The sequence below is a fragment of the Apium graveolens genome, chromosome 8 (genome assembly GCF_009905375.1).
Source record: "Apium graveolens cultivar Ventura chromosome 8, ASM990537v1, whole genome shotgun sequence".
In the NCBI taxonomy this organism is placed as follows: domain Eukaryota; kingdom Viridiplantae; phylum Streptophyta; class Magnoliopsida; order Apiales; family Apiaceae; genus Apium; species Apium graveolens.
The window spans coordinates 225,530,390-225,554,416 of NC_133654.1; the positions used below are offsets into that span (position 1 = coordinate 225,530,390).

Sequence of the window (24,027 nt, forward strand, 5' to 3'; positions counted from 1 at the left end):
CCAAATTAATTAGTAAAACATTATTCTTGCGAGGAATTCGCATTTCGTCGTAAAAATTTATGGCGATTTGACGTATTATGTCGTAAAGTGACGCACCTAATTATTCCGTCGCAAGTTTTCCGTCGCAAATGACCATATTTCTTGTAGTGATAATAAAATAGGTTGGTTGCAATTTTAAGTGATATTTTTTAAATATTTACAATTAAATAATATACATAAATTTTATTCAAAATTCGATTAATTATAAAAAGAGTCGGAAGAGAGGAGTAAGGAGTGCTGTATCAAAGACGCAATAGTCAAAATTTCAAAGGAGGCGCCGAACAAAAAGGAAAAAGAAAAACAAGCAAACTCACAACAAGAAGAAAAAAACTATAAAAGTAAGACTATAATGAAAATGGCCTCTTTATATGTTAATATCTCACTTTCTTCTCTGGCAACACGCAGAGGATTTAAATTTTGTCAAGTTTTAAACTTTTTGAAGAGTGATATTCGGGGTCTTCTATATTAATTTTTAAGGTCCCAAGTCCTAACACCTAACTAACTCAATCAGAGCAGAGATACAAGAGCATCTCCTGTTAGGTTGTTAACAGATTTTTTAAATTTTTCTCACATCCATGTCACTGTTGATAATATTTATTAAAATTTTCTTCTAATAGTTAAGTAATTTTAAAAGTTGCCCATATGGTCCCTCGATATTAATTTTATATTTAGTTCAATATAAAAGTGAGTTGAGTAATATACATTTTAGAACTTTTTTTATGACTTTTTGTTAATTTAGAATGTTGTCACGGAGTTGCCAAATTTTGGCAACCTTCGGGCAACCTTCCAACTCCAATAGATAAGTAACCAAGCGAGTCATGTCACATAAATTTGTCAACTTTCTTGGCAACTCTTATTAGAGATGGTTTAAGAAGCGTGACAAAATAAAATTGAATTACGCATAATGCAACTTAAGTTTAAAATTCAGAAAAAACATTTCTTTTACGGTACATGTTAAATGGAAGTTACACATTTTCAAGATTTGCGTTTCCCAATTATAGAAAAGGTTTTATCAGCGTGGAAAAAATTTGTTGCATCCGAACATGCAAAACAAATGTGAAATGAGAAGCTAGGTATAGCCGTATAGAACTTAACGGTTTACCAATTGATGACCATTGAGTCATTGACCACCGCGTAAGCATTTACATCACGGGATTTATCGATTATACGGCTTGGATTTTAACCAAACTTTTCGTAAACTATAAAAATTTAGTTTGTAAAAAAATTGAATATGGTTTATAAACCAACTCCGATAATGACCCTGATGACAACATTGTTTTATATAATTATTATTAGAACGGAAAAAATATAAAATATTATATTACAAATGGCAAAATATAAATTTCAAACAATTTTACAATCTTTAATCAAATTTCACGAGATTCAGAATATATATATGGGCTGTTCAAATAGAAACAAGTTTAAAATAAAAATTGGAAACTACCCAACCTAACTAAAAGCCTAAGGGCTTCTTTATCAGTTATCACTTTCTCCATCTTCAGTTACAACTAGCCTATCCCCATCTCCAATCACTGTTATTATTTATCTCCGATCTATCTATGCCACTATCTTCGATCTATATCCGTCCGCTGCAATCTCCGATCTACCTCCGTCTGCCATGATCACCGTCCACCACTATCACCTACCATTAAACTTTACAATTTCCATAATCACCAACCTTCAATTATTGTTTATATTTTTAACAGGAAATGATGAATATGCTAGAAGTTAAATGTACAGGGGCAAAAGTGTTGGGGTTTTGAACAATTAATGTGAAATAGGGGGGAGATATATATGAATGAAATATAAAAACCATTCAACAATCTCCGACAATCACTAATTTTCAATAAAAGTTACCTGATCTGAAATTTGAACATGATATAAGAATAAGATAACAATTCATATAAGATAAATCACAAGATTTACGATTCAATCACTAAATCGTATAACGGCAATCAATGATTTAATCACCCAAATCACCAAATTGTATTATAAATATCACTAAATAGTATATATATGAGACATATACTTACAAACATATAATTTTCAATATTGATAAAAATCGTCGACTTTGTTGGTCGTAGAAGATACATATATTATGGATGAAGTGTTTCGATTAGTGATCGGAGATAAAGATTGGATGATTTGGAAAAGAGGTTGGACGATGGAAAAATAATACGGTGGTGGACAGTGAGAAGGGGGTGGCTGTTACTTGATTTATATAAGTGATTTCTAATTTTTATTTTAAGGTTGATTTCTATTTGACCATAAGCCTATATATATATATATAATGTAAAAAAAACCAGACAACTAAAAATAAAATAAATTTTAACACATATGTTATGTTAAGGTTATCAAGGTTCCATATAAAAATAATATAATAGTTAAATACTCCCTCCGTCCCGCGCTGAGTTGTTAACGTTTGAAATGGAGGGTTCGACACGCCTTTTAAGCCTCTGATCTAGTATATTTCCATAATTTATTTTTAACATTCTCTTATTTTTTAATAAAAAATTTAAACATTTAATTTTTATTCCGGCTTTTTTTTTCAAAATAATATATTTAACTATATTGGATAAAAAATTTAAAATTTGTGTCGATCACTCTATTTGAAATGTTAAAAATTCATTGAGACGGAAGGAGTATATATTTAAAATGTTAAGGGTTTTTTTTTTCGTAGGTAACCCGCAGCCGCTACCCTTTGGCTTCGCACTGGGTAAATCTTATGGACTCACGCAATAGCCTGCAAACCACGTGAACCAAGGTAAACCGCATTTAAGGTACATGTTTTGACTCAGGAGACATAATCATAAATTTTCCTCCCGTGAGATTCGAACATGTGACCAAGAAGATAATTATCCTCTCTTTAACCAACTGAGCCAACCCTTGCGGGCTGAAATGTTAAGAATTCATTGAGACGAAGGGAGTTTACCTGGCCAGGCGCTTATGAGTTATAACTTTATAAGCCCTTACTAACACATCGATTAGAATTTCTTTGTTAAAGAGTATAAAATCTTGTTCGTACCTCCTTTAGCACCTTAAAATTTTAGACGAACGGGTTACTTAATATGGCATGAGAGCTCGGTTCAGGGAGGGACTCACGTCCGAGTCCTCCCACCACCATTTGTTTAATTTAAATATTTGTTATTGGCATGGGTATTTGTATTAGTATTAGTTATATTTGTTGTTGTCAATTGTAACGAAAAGTATCATACAATTTAAAAAGTATAAGATCATGTTCGGGTCTTACTCTATCACCTTAAGATTTCAGACGGACTGGTTACTTAATATTGTCGACTCAACTTATAAATCTATTTTATAACTTATAAACTGAAAAAATTAATCTTAGCAACATTGTGATTTTTCTCGAATTATTTTAATTTTTAATTTTTTAATTAACTTTAGTTTAAAATATACGTTTTTTAATATTTGTCTAGTTCAGGATGCACGGATTAACATAATTGTATTTGAAATTATCTATTTTACTTCATTTAGGTAAAAAAAATACCGATTTATAAAAAAATTATTCAAACATTAGTCTATTTACCACTTATTAATCTTTTATTCATTTTAATTTCATAATCACTTATTTTAACATTTCTCGAACAATCATGGTGTCTTACTAGTTTTTGTGTCATTAGTCCATCACTTATATAGCTACATTTGAGTAATAATTTTATTTTTTTAAGGATCTTGTAATTTTTATTTTATAGTAAAGTATGAGATACATTATGGTTCTTTATCCTAGTTAAATTGAAACTATTTTAAATAAGAGGCAAATATAAGATATATGGTTGAAAGAAAAACAAAATATTAAAATCCTGAACTACCGTAACCAATTTTTTATACTTTATACAAGGGGTGATTTTATCTACCATGGACTTGCTATACCCTTAGCCTAGTAAAATTTAATATTTATGGTAAAAGTTAACAGTTGAAATTGTAACTATTTTGTTAAAAATGAAAATTTATTTTTTTAAAAAGATACTAGAAGCATCTTTTGTTAAAAGTACCCTTCTGTAAAAATATTTCATCAAATAAACTTTTACATTTTTTGAATCAAAAAATACTAAACAAAATTTTAAAATGCTAGTTTAGGTTGGTTCCCTAATCTTGTGTAAGGGACCATAAAATATCTTCTGAAAACATAATAATCTGAGGTACACCCCATGTAACGTTAACCTGGACGCAATAATGTAACGGACATATACTTGGGTACAAGTACACGGACCCACATCGAATTTGACAGACGTGAAGTGGGACCCAGATGACCCCACGGGACTACTAATATACATGCCCTCATAAACATATAATTAAGCATCATGTGACAAATCCAATGCGTCTGGTACAACACAGTGAATCAGAGACCTATCTCTTCTTCTTCTTCGGTCCATATCAATTGTGTATAGTTTTTGTATAAGTGTAAGTATGATAAAATAATATCAAACGTATCTTCATTTACAGATTTGTTATCGATAATTATCTGCTTTTGCATAATACAAATTGATGTTGATATTTTGAAAATAATAGTACTTCTTTTTCAACAGACTAGACTGTTACCAGAATTCTTGTCAAAAGTGTCAACTCCGTTAGATATTTGTAAGATATAGTGTGTGCTTGTTCTTGTTTATTGGTCTAATATTTTCTTTGTTAGTGTCAACGACGTTATATTTTTCATGACAGGCAAGTTGGTAGTTTGTTCGTGTCACAATTTATTGGGATAGGAAATTCCTCAAACATATGCTTTGCTCCCATTCCCAAATCTCCAATTTCGTTACTCGACTGGCCTCCAATTATATGCTCGAATACGATTAACATCTCAAAAACTTCAACTCGATTTAGTGCAAAATGGTCGAAATAAAGGGATAAATATCAAGTAAATTATTGACCGCATACCAAAAATTCAAGTAAATTATTTATTATAATTTTGATATGAGGTAATTATCAATTAATTTAATTTGATCATTTTATTAAATTCAAAAATTAAAACTATCCATAATTGAAAAATAATGGCTTATGTGTGTATATTTCGTTTTCTTCGATATCATTAGTAAAACCTGTTATGTGACTTGAGTAATCATGATTAAATCACATTTGATTTTTGCATTTTTGAGATGTCGAATAATCAAAACGAGTTTTCATCATAATTTCTTGAGTCAAATAACAAATTTTATAAATCATATTAAACTTCAAGCTCCCCCATTTATATTATCATTTTTCAATTTTTGATTTTAAGAAAATTATTAAATTAAGTTAAATAATGATCACTTTGAGTCAAATTTTTAATTAGTGATTTATTTTGGATACAGTCGGTCAATAACTTGATATTAATTAGTCATCTTTAATCTCAAATTTTACATTCAATTTTAGCTCATCCTGACAATATCTCACAACGGATGCTAAATTGTAAGACTACAAATTAGTATTTTTGAAGATATATAAACAAATACTCCCATGCATATTTCATTAACAACCTCATTCTCTACCAAAAGGCCCCGTTCATTTTTCAGTTCTACGTCTACCTACCCTTGTGCATTCTTGTGTGGAAAGAGTGGACCCCATGACATCCCTACCCACTTGCGGTGGGGCCAAATGTTTTTGATCAAAATCATGACAATGGGCCAACAGTTTCATGTTTATCTTCCCCTTACACATGCTCTCTCAATGGAGCTTGTAGTGTTGTACATACATTTTTAATTGTACTACCTCAATAATTTGTTGAAACAACACCAAATCACTTCCATTCCCAAATCTGGTAGTAGAAAAGAAGTAAAATATCTTAACTTAACATCAAGACTCAAAAAAAAATAGAGATTGTTTGCTTTTTCATCTTGCTATAAACATCTTATTGTTTCTGCTTGCACAAGCTGTTGCCAACTCAAATGTAAAAGAACATTCAGAACAGCTCAAAGTTACAGTTTCATACTTCTCTAAAGCCTTTATATATATATATATAATTATAAATGTAATATAAGGTACACTATTATAATTTAGAATTAAACAATCCTAATCAGAATTAGGACTTGTGAGAAAATAAGACTGGCAAACAGAGGAGCTAAAGCCAGAAATGAAAGAAAAAGTAGTGAAAAAACAGTTTTAGACAAGCAAGTCATTCAACACTGGTATAACTGAACCATCAAAGCACCAACCATGTCCACCATTACAAAATCAGCAAACTTTAGGCCAGGGTGTCGGCTCAACTTTTCACATAACGTTGCAGCTTGAGGTGTTTTCATCACTGAAGTAGTTGGTGTAGGGATCCGATTGCGGTTGTTGATACGGATAGTAAGGATGTGGGGGCATGTAATTCACGGCCGGAGGTGGTCTTGCGTACATCATTGGGTGGAATCCTTCGCCGTTTGCACGTTGCTGGTTCATCATAGCTGCTGCTGCCATTTGTTGTTGGTAGTATGGGTTTCCGGCCATTGCTTGAGGGCCGCCAGCACCTTGAAAGTACCCACCAGGAGCTCCACCATTCACCGCCGCAGCTGGCAAGCCTTGAACTGCTGCTTGCATGTTACCCATTTGACCCATTGGCATACCACTCATTTGGCTAACACTACTACCACCACCACTCATACCCATCATATTAGGCATAACATTCATTCCACCCTGTTTTCCTCCATTACCATTCATTTGGTTACCACCAGGCGCCCCACCGCCTCCTCCGTTATTTTGGCCACCACCACCACCACCATTAGGCTTGCCGCCTCCATTCTTAGGAGGCCCACCACCACCACCGCCTCCTTGATTTTGATTGCCTCCATTATTTCCGCCGCCACCACCGCCTTTCTTTCCACCATTACCATTCATCTGAACAGGAATATTTCCTCCACCACCACCTCCGCCGCCCCCGCCTTTCTTGGCATTTCCACCACCATTACCTCCATTATTACCACCAGGAGGACCACCTTTCATAAGATGAGGTGGAAGCTGGCCAGGCTTCATACCATCCATCATCATCATACCCGGAGGCATCTGCCCACCGCCTCCACCTCCACCACCGCCTTGACCCATCATAGGTTTCATCTTATTAGGCGGAGGAATATCATCCAATTCATCCTCCAAATCATCATCATCATAATCATCCTCATCACTATAATCATCATCATCCAAATCATCATCACTAAACTCATCCTCCTCGGGTAAATTAAACTTCACGGCCTTCGGATCCTTTCCAAACGAAGCAGGCATCTTCATGTCCTTAAATTGAGGGGGCAACTTCATATCTTGAAACCCTTTCATCTGCTGCAACTGCTGTAGCTGCTGCTGAAGTTGTTGCTGGTTAGGCATTTGCTGTCCACCCTTTGGCTGCTGTTGGTTATTTCCGCCTTTCTGAGGCTGCGGCTGCCCCTTGTTATTTCCGCCTTTCCCACCGTCATTCTTCTGAGGCTGATTATTGTTATTATTGTTGCCTTTTGGAGCAGCACCCCACATCTCAGCATGTTTTCCATTCTTTGTAAGCTTCTTGATCAGGGTAGCTGCATCTACGCTACCCGAAACCGTGACCTTCCCCTGTTCAGAGTCTATGGTGGTCTTGTAAACACCTAAAAATTTCACCCGAAAATACCATCCATCAAAATACCCAAATTTCACTACTTAAGTATACAAAATTACAACATATCTATACAAATCACAATCAATCCATTTTATAACCTCATCCAATCACAGATAAACAATAATAGGCTAACAAAAAGAGAATAAACAAAACAAAACAAACACAGAGATACAGAAAATTGAATATTCTATATAAAAAACAAAACAAGATTCTAAATCATGAGAAGGGTTTGGAATAAATAGAGCATACCATCAATTTTCTGCAAGATTTTCTTCACTTTATGCTTACATCCATCACAGTGAATATTAACTTTAAGGACACAAGTCTGCATGTACAAGCAAAACACACAATAATTACATCAGTCAAATAAAGATAATAATACTAACAATCAAAAAGCTATTTGCTATGAGAAAGATCTATAAATGTAGAAAAAGACACAAAAGCAAAAGCTAATTGCACTCCAGATAGGTTGAGTTGTCAACAAGCAAAACAAAAGAAGAAAAGATTGTCAATTTACACATAAAAATTCAATCTTTATCTTTTGCTAACTGTAAAAACTTTTAACAGCTATTAAGAGAGAGAGAGAGAGAGAGATGTGTTAAAATGAGCACCTGAATTTTCAAGAACTCTTCTTTACTCATAATGTAATGGGGAGAATAAACTTGTTGGCTATAGATCTGAGTGAGGCTTGAAAGATATAATCTTGACTAGAATTACCAAAGAAACTAAAATATGTATGTATATATTATATATGTTAAGGGGATTATTGTAAGAAAATTACAAAGGGGGAGGTGTTGAGTTTGAGTTTGTGTCTGAGGGTGTGTGTGTTTCAGAGGAAAGAGGAGAGAAAATGAGAGGCGGTGGGTGGAGACATTAAAAACCTCTCTGGTGTGTGTGTGTGTCTGCTTTCCTCTATTTCAGAGTTTCTTAACAGAGAGAGAGAGAGAGAGAGAGAGGAGAGAGATGGGAGAGAAATTGTGTGTGTGAGGGGAGAGAGTAAACAAAGTAAGTATAGACAGGCACAAAGTGAGAGGTAGTCCTAGGGGGGTTACCTCACTCATTGTTTAGGCCCTTTATATATACTGGTATATGTACTCATATAATTAAAATGACCTGCTAGCTCAATTGGGTTTCAAGTTCAACAGTGTGGCTTCCTCAATTGGCTTGGCTACTTGGCTTGTGGCAGACACTATATACATGTACATTTTTGTATGGTGCTCACATTCAATACGCCATTGCAGCAGCAGTGTTAATCATCTGGGCTGTCAGATTTCCTCGCCAAATGTGGGAGATTAATGGATTTTCTCCGTGCAACATCTTAGCTAGTCGAGCTAATACTTAAAAGTTCATGATAATTTAATGAAATTTTGCTTATTTATGGATTTCGAAAATCAGAAATATTCGACCTGATTTATGATTTATCAGATATTTTTTAAAAATCGAATAATTTACTATTATTAGAATTTAATGGTCATCAGAACATGACTTTTGTACTCAAAAAGTGAATGACTGTTTGTGTGATTTTTGATACAAATACTGACTGGTTTCTTTAGAGTTTAATCATCAAACTTTCATTAGAACTTGTCCTCAAAATTTATGCAAATAAAACTCAACTGTTTTGACCGATTATTGAACAATTTATCGATAATTTTTGAAAAACCGACCAATTTCTATAATCATTATATTTTATAATTAAAAAAAGTTAAATTTAGACACAGCAAAATTTAATTTATCTCGCGATTAATTGGTTAATTTTAGATTTTTTTTTTCAGTTAATTCTTGTCTCGAACAAGAGACTAACATTTTAGGACCCTTAATTCGAGAGTTAATTATGGAGACTCTAGAAAATGAATACATATTTGTGAAATAATACACAGGCATGTGTTGAGAGTATGGGTTATGATAAATGATGGTAATTGAAATGACGAATAACAATAAATAAAATATATGGTTTTTTATGTTTTTTTGTCAGGATTGTTTTTTTTTTTTTTTTTTTTTTTATGTTTCGATTACATGGTTTATGAATAGAATTGGGTTGGGGTGAGGTGTTCATTTCATAACCAATTAATCTTGGCCCAACAACAAAGAAACAAAGTTGAACCATATCAATATTGAAATAGTAACACCTTTAACTTTCTTTTCAAGCTGATTAATGCTTCAAAGTTATTATAACATATAATTCAAATTTATAATAATTATTACACCTAATTTCTATTTTTTCATATATATATATATAAGTTATGTTGATTAGGACAATAGCATTAGGTTCACACTTGATCAAAAGTAACCCACGGATTCATTTCATATTGTATTTGAAAAATGGTGGCAACAATTTAAGAAATATGCACTTTCCACAACTAAAAGCAAAATTTCCATAACGATGTAAATAATTTCGTGCCCTACATATTTAACTTTTCGGGATTTAATTATTACTAAGATTAACACAAAATTAGGTGAAAAGTAGCTAAAACTCATAGTACTAATTAAATGAAAATATGTGCACTTTCTTTAGTAAGGAAATAAAGATCAGTCATCTTAAAAGTCCAACTCATAATGACACCCTCTAACACTTTGAAAGCAACCTCTTTATTTTAATAAAAATTTGAGAATGGTGCAAAAGTGCCAACCCATTCCCTCTAATTATATATGTATGTATGTATGATGTCCCATGAGTCTCACATTAGGTTAAGAAATGACATTTTGTCACTTCCTCTTCATCATAATGCTGTAATTTAAACCTATAGTAAAGTGACAAACTCATTTGAACCCTTGTTTTGCTGCTGTCACATCTTGAATTGTGGTATTATTTATCACAAGAATATGCATTTCCTTCATAACCTTCTTTCTTTTGGGTTTTTCCAGTATCTTGAGTCTTGAAGATCATCTTGTACTCCCTTTTTCCCCCTTCAAGTTTTGGAGGGGGTGGTTGCATGTGAGAAAGAGAACTAGTCTATGAATGTAATGCATCTAGATTTGATTTTACATGCTTTATTCACCGTTGTGTTCTAAGGAATTGCATTAAGCTATATTATGCAATGGCATTGCCATTTATGATTAAAGTAACACATGTGCACCACATGTTGTTGGGATGACTATTGAAAAAAATGAGAAGAACAAGTAGAAGACATACTGGGAAAAGAAAGGAGAGCAAGGCAAAAAGTCATTTATGTATATATTGTATCACTTTTCTAAGTTCTAACCCTTGCATGAATAATGTTCTCCTTCTGCAACCCCCTATCTTCCCCACATGTTGCTTGCTTTTCCCCCAGATGAAATAGGCTCTACGAGTCCGACTGCTAATGGTGTCAAACTACTCTAGAGGTTCGGCAAATTATGTAGTTCGCACTATAATTTAAGGTAAGATATGCGTACATCTCAATCTCTACGGATTATTGTCACCAGATACACTGATAATGTAGTTTGTTACTAATACTATGCTTTAGAGTGCTATATAAGTCCATACATTACATAAGGAAGGTAGGCAGGTATAATGTGTAATCTCCTGAGCTTTAGACTCATGCATGGTACAAACATCAATGTGTTTCATGCATTAGATTCACTGATTAAGTTCTGCTCTGGAGTCATTTAAAGTTATAGTACTGTGTAAATACAAATACACATGATTATGTACTGAAAAAAAAAATGAAGTGTACAAAAGTTTGACAAAGACAACTGGCTGTAAATGAATGGACACCAGCTCATTTTACTAATATAAATTTTGGCAAAACTTGTGAAAATATTGAGCAAATGAATTCTAGAATTTGTTAGCACTTGTCACATAAATATAGACTTGCAATTTATTTTTTTCCTACAAAAACAAATGTACTTGAATGTCCAGAAGGATTAAAAAGAAGATGCAAGGAAGAAAGTAAATGCAAATAAATACAACTACACCAGGGTCCATTTGAGTATGACATCTTTTATAACTATGCCTCCTTTGCTTAAAATATCTATATGTTATCAATTTTCACCGCATTTCTAAAATTTTTTGCTTCTGCACAGAATAAACCATTGCATAAAAGAAATCAGACTCCGTGAAATGCACTTTATCTCCACAGTTGCACCAACATAGATGCACAGTTAATCGATCAATGCTCACGAGCTAACATTTGTTGCATTGGTGTACTAACAATACTGAGTATGAACAAGTTTCGCAAATATCAGGACTGTTGTATTTGTCTACTAAGTATGAATATATTCAGTCAATATCATGGTTGACGGTGGCTCCAAGTGCAGTTTCCCGTGAACTGGCCACAAGTCATACATGTCTGTAAATAATATATGAATTGATCATGTACAGGGGGGGGGGGGGGAGAAGAGAGAGAAACGCGGGAGACTTCCCATTCAGAAATAAGCAAATAATGTTACTACTACTACTACTACTATATGCTAGAAATCTGACAGACTGAAGATAAGGCAATTTAATACAGAAGCACAAATATTATTAATTGCAAGCATTCTCACAAGCAATGGTCCCTCACCCCAGCACCTCACATATAATGAAGAACATACTGGAGTGAAGCTACAAAATAAATATTCACAAACAGACAAATCAACACACTATTAATGTCCACAACTCTGCAAGTCTTGTGAGCAAGAGGAACCCACAACTAGCTTAAAGATGCTCTCAGTTTGGGACTCTTATTGCTGCTAACTTCTATGGCAAAATATTCTTACTTTGCCCCCCCCCCCCCCCCCTCCTTTTTGGCTGTTAGTAACATTTCAAAGTTTAAGGGTACCCACTCTACTGCCCATAATTTTTTTATGTAATACTATATTATGTAAAGCCTATATCTTTATTTTCACTTCCTTTTTTTAATCTATTTCATCTTCTGATATTCTCCAAAGGTGAAAAGTAACTTGCAAGCAAGGGAGAAGAAAAATTCAAAAGCAAAGATCTTCGGTAACTTGGTGAACAGACATTCCTTGTGAACTGCTTGTTAGATTGGTCAATAAAAATTAAAAGCACAAAGGAGAAAGGAAAAAGGCTACATTTCAACATCAGGAGAAAATAGATTATAAACACATTAAAGTTAAAGAAATGTCTAGACAGAAAGAATGTGCTCCTAAATTCTGCTATGTTTTTTTTTCTTTCAAAGATGACCATCAAAATTCCTTCACATAAACATGTACATGAACGAGCCCACATGCAATTGAGTAAGCTCTTGTATATATACATTGAACAAATGCTACACCAAAGCAGGGGAAATTTGATAACATACATATACACGGGGACTGCACACAAAAGAAATGTGTAACTGTATTCTACACTCTTAAAAAGAAATAAAGAACCACATCATCTCTCACTGACCGTCATTATCAATTTTTATCTCCATGAGTTCCTCAATAGACTGGCGGCAGATAGGGCACTTGTTTGATTGAAGCCTCAATGTTTTTGCACACTCGGTACACAAGCACTGAAATATGGAACATTTTGTATTCAGTCATATCAGAATGATGCCTATAAATCAGTAGAGCTTAGTATTTCCAAATATAGAGTAAATAATAACGGTTCATAAAAATTGCATCCAAAATACTGAAAGTCATTATTTGTTACTTCACAAATTGTGCAAATATGTAAAGACACGCAAAGTTTATACTAACATTAAAAAAAAGTATAAACCAGCCACAACACAACCAATGCAAACTCCAGTAATTTCCAGAGAGTGTATCCGGAACCTACTTCATTTAAAGTGTCATCCTTTAATAAGCACATGAGATTCCACGAATTAAACATCAACTTAAATTAAATTACAAGACAGGTAGTGTACTTTAAAATCCAAGTGGCTGTCTTTTTATGCTTTACCCCAGAGTTGTTGTAAACATTGCAAAGTTTGTGAATAACATATTTGCATACCAACTTCACAACAGAATACTAATGGTTCCTTCAGAGAGAACCAGAAAAACTTGTGCAAATTTAACAGTGTATGATAGATTCATTCCTTTTAAATCATTTATGACATCTATTTGCATCCTTGGTAGAAGAACATCAAATGCTCAGAACCTGTATTCTGTTAAGCACTTCCCTATATTTCTTATGGAATGTAAATCTACTATGCACAAATGTTTGCTGTTCTTACTACCTCTTGAAATCAACCAATAATATCTTATATACACATACATGAGATATTATAGAGAGGATCATACCATATGTCGGCATGGAAGCACAGCAGTATTCCTAGGTTCAGTCATGCAGATAACACACTCTTTTCCAGAGTCATTCCCGCTCATGGCTTCTCCAGAGTTTCCAATTCCATAAATCTCACGCAGTTCATACCGAACGTCATCAATCCACAATATCTGCTTCACAACTCTCACTTTAAAATGCTCCCCATCTTTCTTTTCCAGCACAGCTTGAGTAATCTGCCTGCGAGGTGACGAATTTGGCGGATGATCACTTTGTTCGTCAGCCGAAAGATAAGGCAAGCACGTTTCAGCAGATATAACAAGCGGAAATACATCTTCTGCCACTGATTTTGAAAGATCATCAACCGCAAAGGAAGTCAGATTAACTCCTGTTCTGGAAGGCTGATGAAACTTCTGGCCAGCTCCTTTTTGAAAAGGAACTTTTACAGGTTTATACGATTCAGGATATACAGGAACAACCTTACAATTAGGTTCCTCCTTGGCAAAGTAAAAGATAGTGATACTGTGACACAATCACCAACAAAGAAGTAATCAGCAATGTGTTTGAAAAGGACTGTCTACATAAACAGTGTAGTAGAGGAAATAACAGATATTCAATGCAAGATGCATATTTCAATATGGTCCTGGCCATATCAGGAAATACTTTTTAACGATTTGTTGTTACATGTTCCTATCATTCATCAGACTAACAAGGTGTCTCATTTTTTAGCAGAAAAAAGGGCTATGGTTAAACAAGGCATCATCAATTCATCATAACTTTCTAAGCAAAAGATTTGGGATTGACAGACTGATTTATATCGTTAAACTGAACAGGTCGAGACAAAAAATCAGTTCCTGAAGCCAACAATACAAGTTAAATGCGCACAAATGTTCTTACACGTCAACTAATAAAGTATTTCTACACCAATGAAACATTCCATCACTGACATGAAAGATAGTCGTCAATAATCTTAAAAAATTCCCCAAAACCTCCCAAATATTGAATTAACACAACGGGTCAATGAGCTAGTTCAATTCAGTACTACACACAAACTTTCGGTTGGGTTACCAACTGAAAAAGGCTTTCAATCAAACAAATAAACTAATAAAACTTTTGATATTGGTTTCCTCCGTGACTTCCTTTAACTAATGTAACAGAGTGCTGATCTGCAGCCCCCTTTAAATAATAAACATATTATTACCCACGTATTTTTTTAAAAAACAACACGCACACAGCATATAGAGATAAATATACACACAAAACCCACACATTTATCTTCTTCTTTTGGTCCTCCACTACTATCCTAACTCTCCACCATTACACGCATCTAATCAATGGTGGAATAGCTTTGTCGGTGGGTGACTCTCACCACACTCAAACCCAAACTTTGGCGCTAAAAAAAATCATCAAAAACAGATCGTGAATCTACTCTAAAACTAGTTTATTAATGTAAATCTCTTCTCCAGTGTCTTGCTTCTTCGTCATTGATTAATTCGCTTACTAATTAGTGTTCTGGTGGTTGTGGGGGGTGTTTTTTGGTGAATTTATAACGAAGTCTAATTATATATTCATGGCAGCAGATGTATATGCAAAAAAAAAAAAGAGAAATGGGCATGTAAAAATAGGTTTCTTGGTGATTAAATCGGGGAAAAACTAAATTTGAAAAAAATAGGTTTCTTGGTGTATCTGTGTATGGTTTGGGGAAAAAGTGAATTCGTGAAATTAGGGTTTTTGGTGATTATTTTGGGGATTGAATTTAAAAAATTAGGGTTCTTGATGTGTAATCGGGGGAAATAAATAGATTAGGCTTCTTGGTTTAATTTTTGGTTTTGTGATTTGGATCGAAAATTGTTATATGTGATCTAGTTTAGGCAAGTGACATAGCTAGCTGACATGGACGAGGATTTAGCACATACATGTCACAAATTATGACATGGATGACTAGTGCGCAACTGAAGTATAAGGAGTTCAAGCTTCCATTAAACTAAAACATAATTTAGCCGTCGTGAAATTTTTTACCGTTAAGTGTTGCGAAAGTAACTAATAGTACAATTATGTATTTGAAAACATTTTTGGGATGGTGATTCAATTGAAAGTTTGTATAAAATAATTAAATGTCTTAGAAAAATATTAAGCTAAAAAAAAAATCTTGTACACTAAAGCGTTCATAACAGAAACAAGACATCAATAATCTCAATCTTTTTTTTGACAGACAATTATCTCAACCTCGCTTCTGCCAATTTAATCAAAGAAGTCAAGTCAACACACAAAAAATGAGTCAATCACCCATCAACAAAGTTAATTCCAAATGATTGGCATCATACAAAAACCATAGACCTCAAAAGCCAGATGTCTAACGATCTCAAACTCCTAGCCAGAACCACCAATATTATTCTTTAAATTATCATCACAAATAGCTTTACAGGTAATGAAGAACCCAATGCTTAGATATGATCAAATATATGTAGAGCAGGTCACCAATATAAACGATACCACAGAGATTTACAGGTATTACGATTTTTTTCCTGACCTCGGAATATGGTCTTCTCAAAAGTAGAAATTTAGTGGAAAAATATTGGTCAGGTATCAAAATTTCTATCTATTAGTGAAGGATACAATTAATGCTGTGCTGTGTGAGGAATTGTATAAGCAACACAAGGATCAAAGATACTCTAAATTGGTAAATAAAATTAACACATAACAAGTCTTTTACCAGTGGGCTATGCCAAACAGATTAACAACTGTTCTGGACATAAAACCTTCTGGTCGAGTCTATCAAACCTCCATACGGACAACACTCAGAAGCATGGTTGTTACGTCGGTGAGTCGAGTCGAGTCGACCATGGTGTCCGACAAGTCGAGTCGTGACTAGTCGAGACTAGTCGTAGACTAGTCGACACTAGTCGAACAAGGTATAAAGTTATGATTCTATAAATATAGAGATGTATATAAATATTATATATGTATATTCTAACTTCTAAGAAACCACTTCTCCTTTTACTCTTATATACATAATCTCCTTTTACTCTTATATACATAAGAGATCTTAAACCTACAAAGACAAAAGGCAAGAAGATCAACATAAGAGAAGAAATAATGTAATTTAATAAAAAAATATCCAACTATTGTACCAGACACAAAGATCACCAAGTCAATGATTCAATATATAATTTAGAAATATTCTTGTTTCTTGATTCAAAGAAATAGAAAGCAAAAGTAAGCAACTACAAGTCTTCAAGTGCAGTTCAGTTTGCACACTGGGCACTAAAAAGGCGACTGGATTATGTACAAATCGGCAATGGGCTTTTATTTTTAGTATATTAGGATATTTTACAACCTTTTATTGCAACTGGGCTTGGGTTTTTTTGAATTTGGCTTGGGCTTTTTTGAATTTTTCCACCAGTCAACCAGTCGCCCGAAACACACAGAAAAACCTCAGTCGCCAGTTTAAGTCGACCTCACAAAAACGACTGCTCGACTAGTCGCGACTAGTCGAGCGACTCAACAACCATGCTCAGAAGTCAAGCATACACAAAACATAAATAAATTAACTAACCAACTACATTATCCAAATTAGGTTCCCTCAGCTATAACATTATTTTAATTAATTAACATCAACACAATTGATCATATAATGATAAACAATCTGGTACATGCATCCATAACATTTACACCACATTAATATTGAATTTTTTTAAATCTGATTAATTTATTTAAAAATCAGACTTTACATGCTTGATATTGCATCATACCTCTCTATAAAGCCTGGAAGTGTGTATATTTTCAGCTATATTAGCAGACACTTTTCGAGTTTTTTCATATGTTTTTATAAATTCAGACTAGTTACCTACACCCATCCACTTTTCACCCAACCTGCTCAAATTGCAAGACTTGTTCAGAGTAGGGTGTTAAAAGGGTCCAGATTCTATGGATAAACACTCTCAAGCCACCAATTATTGTTCAATTACTACAGCTCAAAAGGAAGCAACCAGAGGTGGACTTTTAGAGGGAAGAGAAGGCACAATAGCCTCCACTGAACTTTAAAATTATATATTACTAAACATTTTAGTCCACTAGTAAATTTTTGTAAAATATTTCTGAACTTTTTAGAAGAGTAAAAATGAATCTGCACATTATTATACACAGTATATACATTTTGTTCAATTTTTTAGATGTATGTATGTATGTGTGTGTGTATATATATGTGTGTGTGGGGGGGGGGGTGTATAGAGGTATTGTTCATTACTTTTCAATACTTCTATTCTAGTCTAATTTTCCAAACTTTGCATTATTTTGGTTATCAAATTCTTATTTTTCTGGTCAAGCTTGAAGGTTAAGACTACCCAGATTACTAAAAAAAACTAGCTTGCATCTCTCACTCTGGTAGGCCACATGACTTGCTACTGCTAAACCTCTAATTTTGAAGAGGGCACTGGGCTGCTGAGAAGGAACACAAAGACCACGGTCGAAGGCTCGCCTGAAGATGAAGTTAAGGTTCGTTGTTCAAAAAAAAAAAATTATTAACATTCCCCAATCTTTTTCGTGATGATTTCTAGATGTTTTGATGCCTAGCTTCATTTGATTGACTAGAATAACTTTTCCCTGATTTGCTTATTCATCAATTTTAAGATAATAAATCATCATCGCACACATTACAAAGGAAAGACCAAGACATGAATAGGATAATTTTATGAAAAATATTGAATAAGAAAAATCCATTGGTGAATAAGCAAACCCAGGGAAAATTACTTAGCTCAACCAATGAACCTAGGCATCAATCTGGCAATTAACTCAGCTCATCTAAAACAAAAGAATGGTAGAGTTACTAGTAAGAAAATCAATCAATTACAGGTGATCCACCAAACATGGTCTGTGCGTCCAGCAGCTCAATCTTTCTACTCTCATTCTTCAGTGATCAAAATATTAAGACAACAGTGAGTTAGGCGACAAGAGAGGGAATGTGAGAGAAATAAGCTACTTTTTTTTTATTTAATGAATTTAGGTCAAGTCTTCAACAGGCGCACGTACAAGAAGTATTGAAAGTCAATATAGTAAAAACCATAAAAAAAATGAATAGAATACTTTACACATATATTGCACAAACACATAAAAGGTTGAGTAACATACATAAACTATTTATAATAAATTATTTATTAAGTTTGTCTCGCTACTTTTCATACTCTAAATTTTTTCAAAGATATTTTTGTAAGAATCCATGGCAAGAAAACTTTTCTTTTTTTGAAAAAAACTTAATAAAATAAAATAAGTTTCGGGGATGCACCATCTGTCTCTCTAAGGTCCGCATCTGGAGGGTCAAGTTATAATTTTAGTTTTACTGCCATAGGTGAAAGAAATTATGAGATTATTTGAATGAACTTTATGTCGGTGCGGAGTAAGAACAGATATGTCTGGACTCTGGATATGATGTTAATATCAGTGATAGATGGACAGACATATTCATGATAATAATAATCATTATTTTCATTGGACAATTTGGATTGCAGAACATAGATATATTTCATAAAAACTAGCAGAATCAACCTATTGTTATAGTTCTTGACAAAAAAAACTATTGTTATAGTTAATGGACAGTGAATATAACAATAGGTTTTATAAAAAACTAGCAGAACCAACATATTGGGGTTCTCATAAAGAATTGTTGATTTTATTTACTTATTTAATCCTGAGATTGTGGAATAATGGAAATCAATCAAAAATTTTAAAGCAAAGAAATCAAGCAGATTATCTTATATTTCTTCTAAATATTGAGTTCATATTTAGCTTTTTTCATTAATAAAAAATGTATTAGGAAATTCATTTAATTACTCGTGTGGATTAAAGAGAAAAGACCGAGCCAATATCAATGCGATGAATTTGGTACTATTGGCCAACTGCAAAATATACAACACACTATAAAGGTTTCATCAATAAGAAGTTCCAACCATATCAATATGTCCACCTCAAAACTAGTAATTTAAGAAATATGCATATCATCCACTGAAAATAGCTAATGCATAAAGGACAATGAAAAACCAAAATATCGACAATTAAATGCCATCTAGCATTAGTAGAAGCAAAGAAATATGTTTCATATAGAAACATGTTTAATGGACTCAGATCTATATAATTCTTTCATTCAGCATAAAGGAATATCCTATGAATACGTATAAATGGCTTAAAAGGTGTTGATTACGTCATTAGTTTGCACTCGCGCTACAATTAATCCATCTAAAAAGCGCAGCAAATTGTTTCAGACAACTTTCACGCGATTAAACTGCACAATTAAATTACCTTTAGTACTAGTATAAGCAATTTCTTTTCAGGTGAATTATTAGAAAGGCTAACTACTCTGTTTTAGGCAGCCCATAAAAAGCTCAACATTCTAAATCAAAACACCAATATAGTAAGAAACAATACTACATCAGAAGTTTTTTCTTCAAACTTCGGCGTCAATCTATTCTTCTATCCCTCATCTTTCTTTTGTACATTTTTATTCTTTCTATGGAGTGTGTGGTGTTTCTAAGAATTAATTCCATACCTCGTCTTGACTACTGTACACGACCACTTCACTAAATCAGTAAAATCTATATAGCAACGCTAAAGGGACACTCAAATACTCGATTTCTAGCTCAGACAACTAAAAGTAGTTAGCTGACAAAATAACTAGATCCTTATCATAGAGAACATAGGATCATATGAATTGAAGAAGTCACAAAATAATGATTCGTAACTCCACAAGTTTTTTGTATTTAATCCATTTTCAACTCATCCCAAACTATACTCAAGCCAAATGCACAAGGATTTTATCCAAGTCAATTATATAATTGCATGACCTAAATTTGCTACTTACTCTTCTTTTCTGTTTATCATACAATTGGCAAACTATGGGTCTCAACCTAGTCACATACTATATCATCTGTCAAGAATAACATATAATAACACCTGACAAAATTAGACACACAATAACAATAACGATAACAATAACCAAACCCTACCAAAAACCCGGGTTGTATTAAGTAAGGACCCCGCTCTAACAGTGCGACAACATTAACAAAAACACCCTTAGCTAGAGACAATAAATATAAATTAACAACATAAACAACTATAAATAACCAAAAAACACAAATATCAGAACCATTACCTGCCATCAAACATTGCATCGAAAACAAACGAAACCAAATAACAATCAGAATCCTCCTCATCCACCTCAAGCTTAATTGTATCTTTATGCACATTCACATCATTCCTGACTTTCTTAGCTTGTTGCTCCTCGACAAACGCCGCTGGCTGATGAACAGCCACCGGAGGCCTAATTACAGCCCACCCATGATTCTGATACCCAAAATTGGAGCGACCCATTAAGGGATACTGATAATTGGGCTGTGTGTATCCCCCAGCATAGTAGTACATAGGTGGTTGATGAGTATGGTAAGGTGGGTAAGGCTGTGGGGGATTGCCATAAGGATCAGGTGGGTATGTAGTGTAAGTAGTTGATGATGAGATTAGTTGTGATGGTGGGTATTGATTGTTTTGGTTTCTTCTTCTGTTGGGGTTGTTATTGCTACTCCAAGATGTACCCATTTCAAAACTTGTTGTTTGTTGTTGTTGTTGTTGTGTGTGTGTGTGTGAGAGAGAGAGAGAGAGAGAGAGAGTTGGGGGTATAGTTTTTGGAGTTGAATTTGATGAAGGCGGTGATCAAGAATTGACGCGTTTCAAGAAATTGACTGTATAGATATAATATTCAGGTGATAAAACTGTCATAGTTCTTCTCATCAACACGTTAAGAAGAAACATACGCAAGGGAAAGAATAGGAAGGAAGGTGCTTTATTTGTTAAAAAAAACTATATGCACGGTTGTAATAATTTTTGAATATTAGAAATATTGAATTTTGATAATATTTACAATATGTTATCTTAGACTGAGAATTAAATAGGTGAGAAATGATTATGCAAATTATTAATTTCTCCGTCTCATTCAATTATATACAGTTTTTTTTGACACATATTTTCATAATTTATTTTTAACTTTTTTATTAAACTTCAAACATTATGTAGAAAAAAAAAGAAATTAAAATAATTTATGCAAGTATGTTATAAAAATACGTTAAAATACGTATCGACTATACTTCACAGAGGGACAAAGAAATTACTATTTAAAAGAATAAGAAGGAAATGAGAATTATTTTAAAAAAGAGAGAGAAGGAAATTAGAATGATAAAGAACTAGTGGGAAATTGTAATAATTAATAAGAAAGAGAAAGCAAATTAAATTAACTAAATGAGTTAGTGGAAAATGATATCAGCGCTTGAAGTAAAAGATGACATGTGATGATTAATGTCACCTGTTGTTGTTTTAGTAGTAGCATACATTATAGTACATGCGACTCTTATAAGGATAAGGTCCGGACTCCCAACTTCATCCAATCCCGTATACCATTAGTTCAGATTATAGAGTCCCAACAGCCCAATCTTAGAAAGTCCCAGCACGTGAAACACATGCCCAAATTCGTGATAAAGACAGATGTCATTGATCAATCATTAGCACAATCATGGTACGTGCCAGGAAATCCTTAGAACATTCCTCAACCATTCCCATCCTGACGCGTGTGAAGCATCCACCCCAGGCACGTGTCCTCCGCTCCTAGGACCAACGACTACGATTTAAAGGTACCAACCCCTTAACACTATACTTGGGCTATAAATAGCCCAGGGAGGAAAGATTTTGGGGTTAATCACTCTCATACACTCATATACACACACAACCACTTTGGATTCCTATCTATCTTCATCTTCCCCGAAATCGAGTTCTTACTCTCATACCAGAGGCGCCACGGGATCAAAATCCCCCTTCCGGTATTGTTTTGTAAGAGCCCCACGACAGCTACACCACCACCGCAGCGGAGGATCCAGGCACGGGGTCGAAAGAGCAACCCCGCCACCAGGAGTTATCATTTGGCGCTAGAAAGAGGGGCTCTCCATTCTTGGGTCTCGGCGCCCCTGGATTCAGCTTCACCCGCAAACTTTTAAAAGAGTCCATTGCTTTAACTTGTAAGAACCCAAACAACCAAAATCTCTCATAAATATGAATGTTATTTATTTAAGCCCCGTTTGTGTGTGCTCGTTATTTTAGGCCACATTTTTGTGAGCCTTATTTTGTTGATTTAAGCCACGTTTGTGTGTGCTATAGATAATTTTAATTGTTTTAGGACCCCAAATCTGTTTAAGTTGCATTTAGCCTTAGTGTTCTAAGACCCAGATGCGCTTATCCTACTATATGGTTAACCGGTCCTAGGAAGTTGTTTGTTGTTGTTATGAATAGTTTTTGTTATTTTAAAAAAGAAACCTTAGATCGATATTGTTAGTTTGAAATCTTGGTCAGTTGTTGTTAGTACATTTGTAACAATGGTAAGAGCAGGAAATCATACTTCTGGGAAACCCTCTGTATGTACCCAGGACCCGGACCACTCTCAGGCACAAGATCCAGGAGCCGACCGAGAAACCCTCCAGGAGTAACCATTTCCACACACCCCCGTTCTGGAGAGAGTGGTGAACCCCGGGACGCCAGGAGCCTTATTGAGCCAAACCGATACAAGTATACTAATGTTCCGATGGCGGAGGAACATATGGCCAACCTCACCAATAATGAGCTAGCAGAAGCAATTCGGCTCTATAGGCAAGAGCAAGCCCGGATCCAGGAGGAAGCCGAAGTAGAGGAGGAATCGGAGGAGTCCGGGGACTCCCAGCAATCCCAGAGATCTGTCTTTGACCGTATTGGAGCTAAAGGGAAGAAGAACCAAAAGGATCAGGGCAATAAAAAAGAAACTGTAGTAGCCAAACAGAAGAGGTTGGAAGAGATGAGAGAGCAGATCAGAAAGGAAGAAGAAGCAAATCTTGAACTAAAGATCCAAAAGAGGATGCAGTTAGAAGAAGAGAAGCTACTAGCCAAGTCCAGGACCAAGAGGACCCAGAGGGAGTCCACCCCCGAGTTCATTTCTGATGATGATGAGGAGAAGCAGAAAGATCTCAAGGATATGATCTATGAACTATAAAGGAAAATTGACAAAGACTCCAGAATGGAAATTGGGGAAACTCTGACACCTTTCAGCCACTCCTTGGAGGCTATTCCCCAACAGAGGGACCTGAAGCACTATAACTTTAATTCTTTTGATGGCTTGGGGGACCCCGAAGAACACTTGAATTACTTTGAGCAAATTCCACAGATATACTACTACAATGATTTGACAAAGTCCAGATTCTTCGCATCGACTCTTAAGGGAGGGGCCCAAAGGTGGTTTAGCAGGATA

The 24,027-nt window shown here is 34.4% G+C and overlaps 2 protein-coding genes and 1 long non-coding RNA gene across 3 annotated transcripts; 1 reads left to right on the plus strand and 2 right to left on the minus strand.

Moving 5' to 3' along the window:
* Positions 1–5,965: 5,965 nt before the first annotated feature.
* On the minus strand, positions 5,966–8,655 carry LOC141679106 (heavy metal-associated isoprenylated plant protein 32-like). Its single transcript, XM_074485596.1, has 3 exons — positions 8,209–8,655; positions 7,847–7,922; positions 5,966–7,586 (listed from the first exon to the last, which is right to left on the minus strand). Exons 1-3 carry the CDS (start codon positions 8,236–8,238, stop codon positions 6,244–6,246), a joined length of 1,449 nt encoding a protein of 482 aa, XP_074341697.1. The 5' UTR covers positions 8,239–8,655; the 3' UTR covers positions 5,966–6,243.
* A 1,599-nt stretch (positions 8,656–10,254) lies between these two features.
* On the plus strand, positions 10,255–12,849 carry LOC141677781 (uncharacterized). The gene is made up of 2 exons (XR_012557526.1): positions 10,255–10,954; positions 12,446–12,849. It is a non-coding gene; the product is annotated as an uncharacterized LOC141677781 (long non-coding RNA).
* LOC141677779 (putative E3 ubiquitin-protein ligase LUL4) lies at positions 12,587–21,539 on the minus strand. Its single transcript, XM_074483845.1, has 3 exons — positions 20,866–21,539; positions 13,745–14,246; positions 12,587–13,014 (listed from the first exon to the last, which is right to left on the minus strand). The coding sequence occupies exons 1-3, from the start codon at positions 21,303–21,305 to the stop codon at positions 12,901–12,903; spliced, it is 1,056 nt and encodes a 351-aa protein (XP_074339946.1). The 5' UTR covers positions 21,306–21,539; the 3' UTR covers positions 12,587–12,900.
* Positions 21,540–24,027: the final 2,488 nt, after the last annotated feature.

Excerpts from the sequence above, each read along its gene's own strand:
- LOC141679106 (XM_074485596.1), bottom strand. The coding sequence starts at position 8,238 with ATGAGTAAAGAAGAGTTCTTGAAAATTCAG. Across the intron at positions 7,923-8,208 it reads AAGAGTTCTTGAAAATTCAG|ACTTGTGTCCTTAAAGTTAA; the intron begins GTGCTCATTTTA and ends TTGTACATGCAG. Across the intron at positions 7,587-7,846 it reads AATCTTGCAGAAAATTGATG|GTGTTTACAAGACCACCATA; the intron begins GTATGCTCTATT and ends TGAAATTTTTAG.
- LOC141677779 (XM_074483845.1), bottom strand. The coding sequence starts at position 21,305 with ATGGGTACATCTTGGAGTAGCAATAACAACCCCAACAGAAGAAGAAAC. Across the intron at positions 14,247-20,865 it reads GATGCAATGTTTGATGGCAG|TATCACTATCTTTTACTTTG; the intron begins GTAATGGTTCTG and ends ATTGTGTCACAG. Across the intron at positions 13,015-13,744 it reads TGCTTCCATGCCGACATATG|TGCTTGTGTACCGAGTGTGC; the intron begins GTATGATCCTCT and ends TCCATATTTCAG.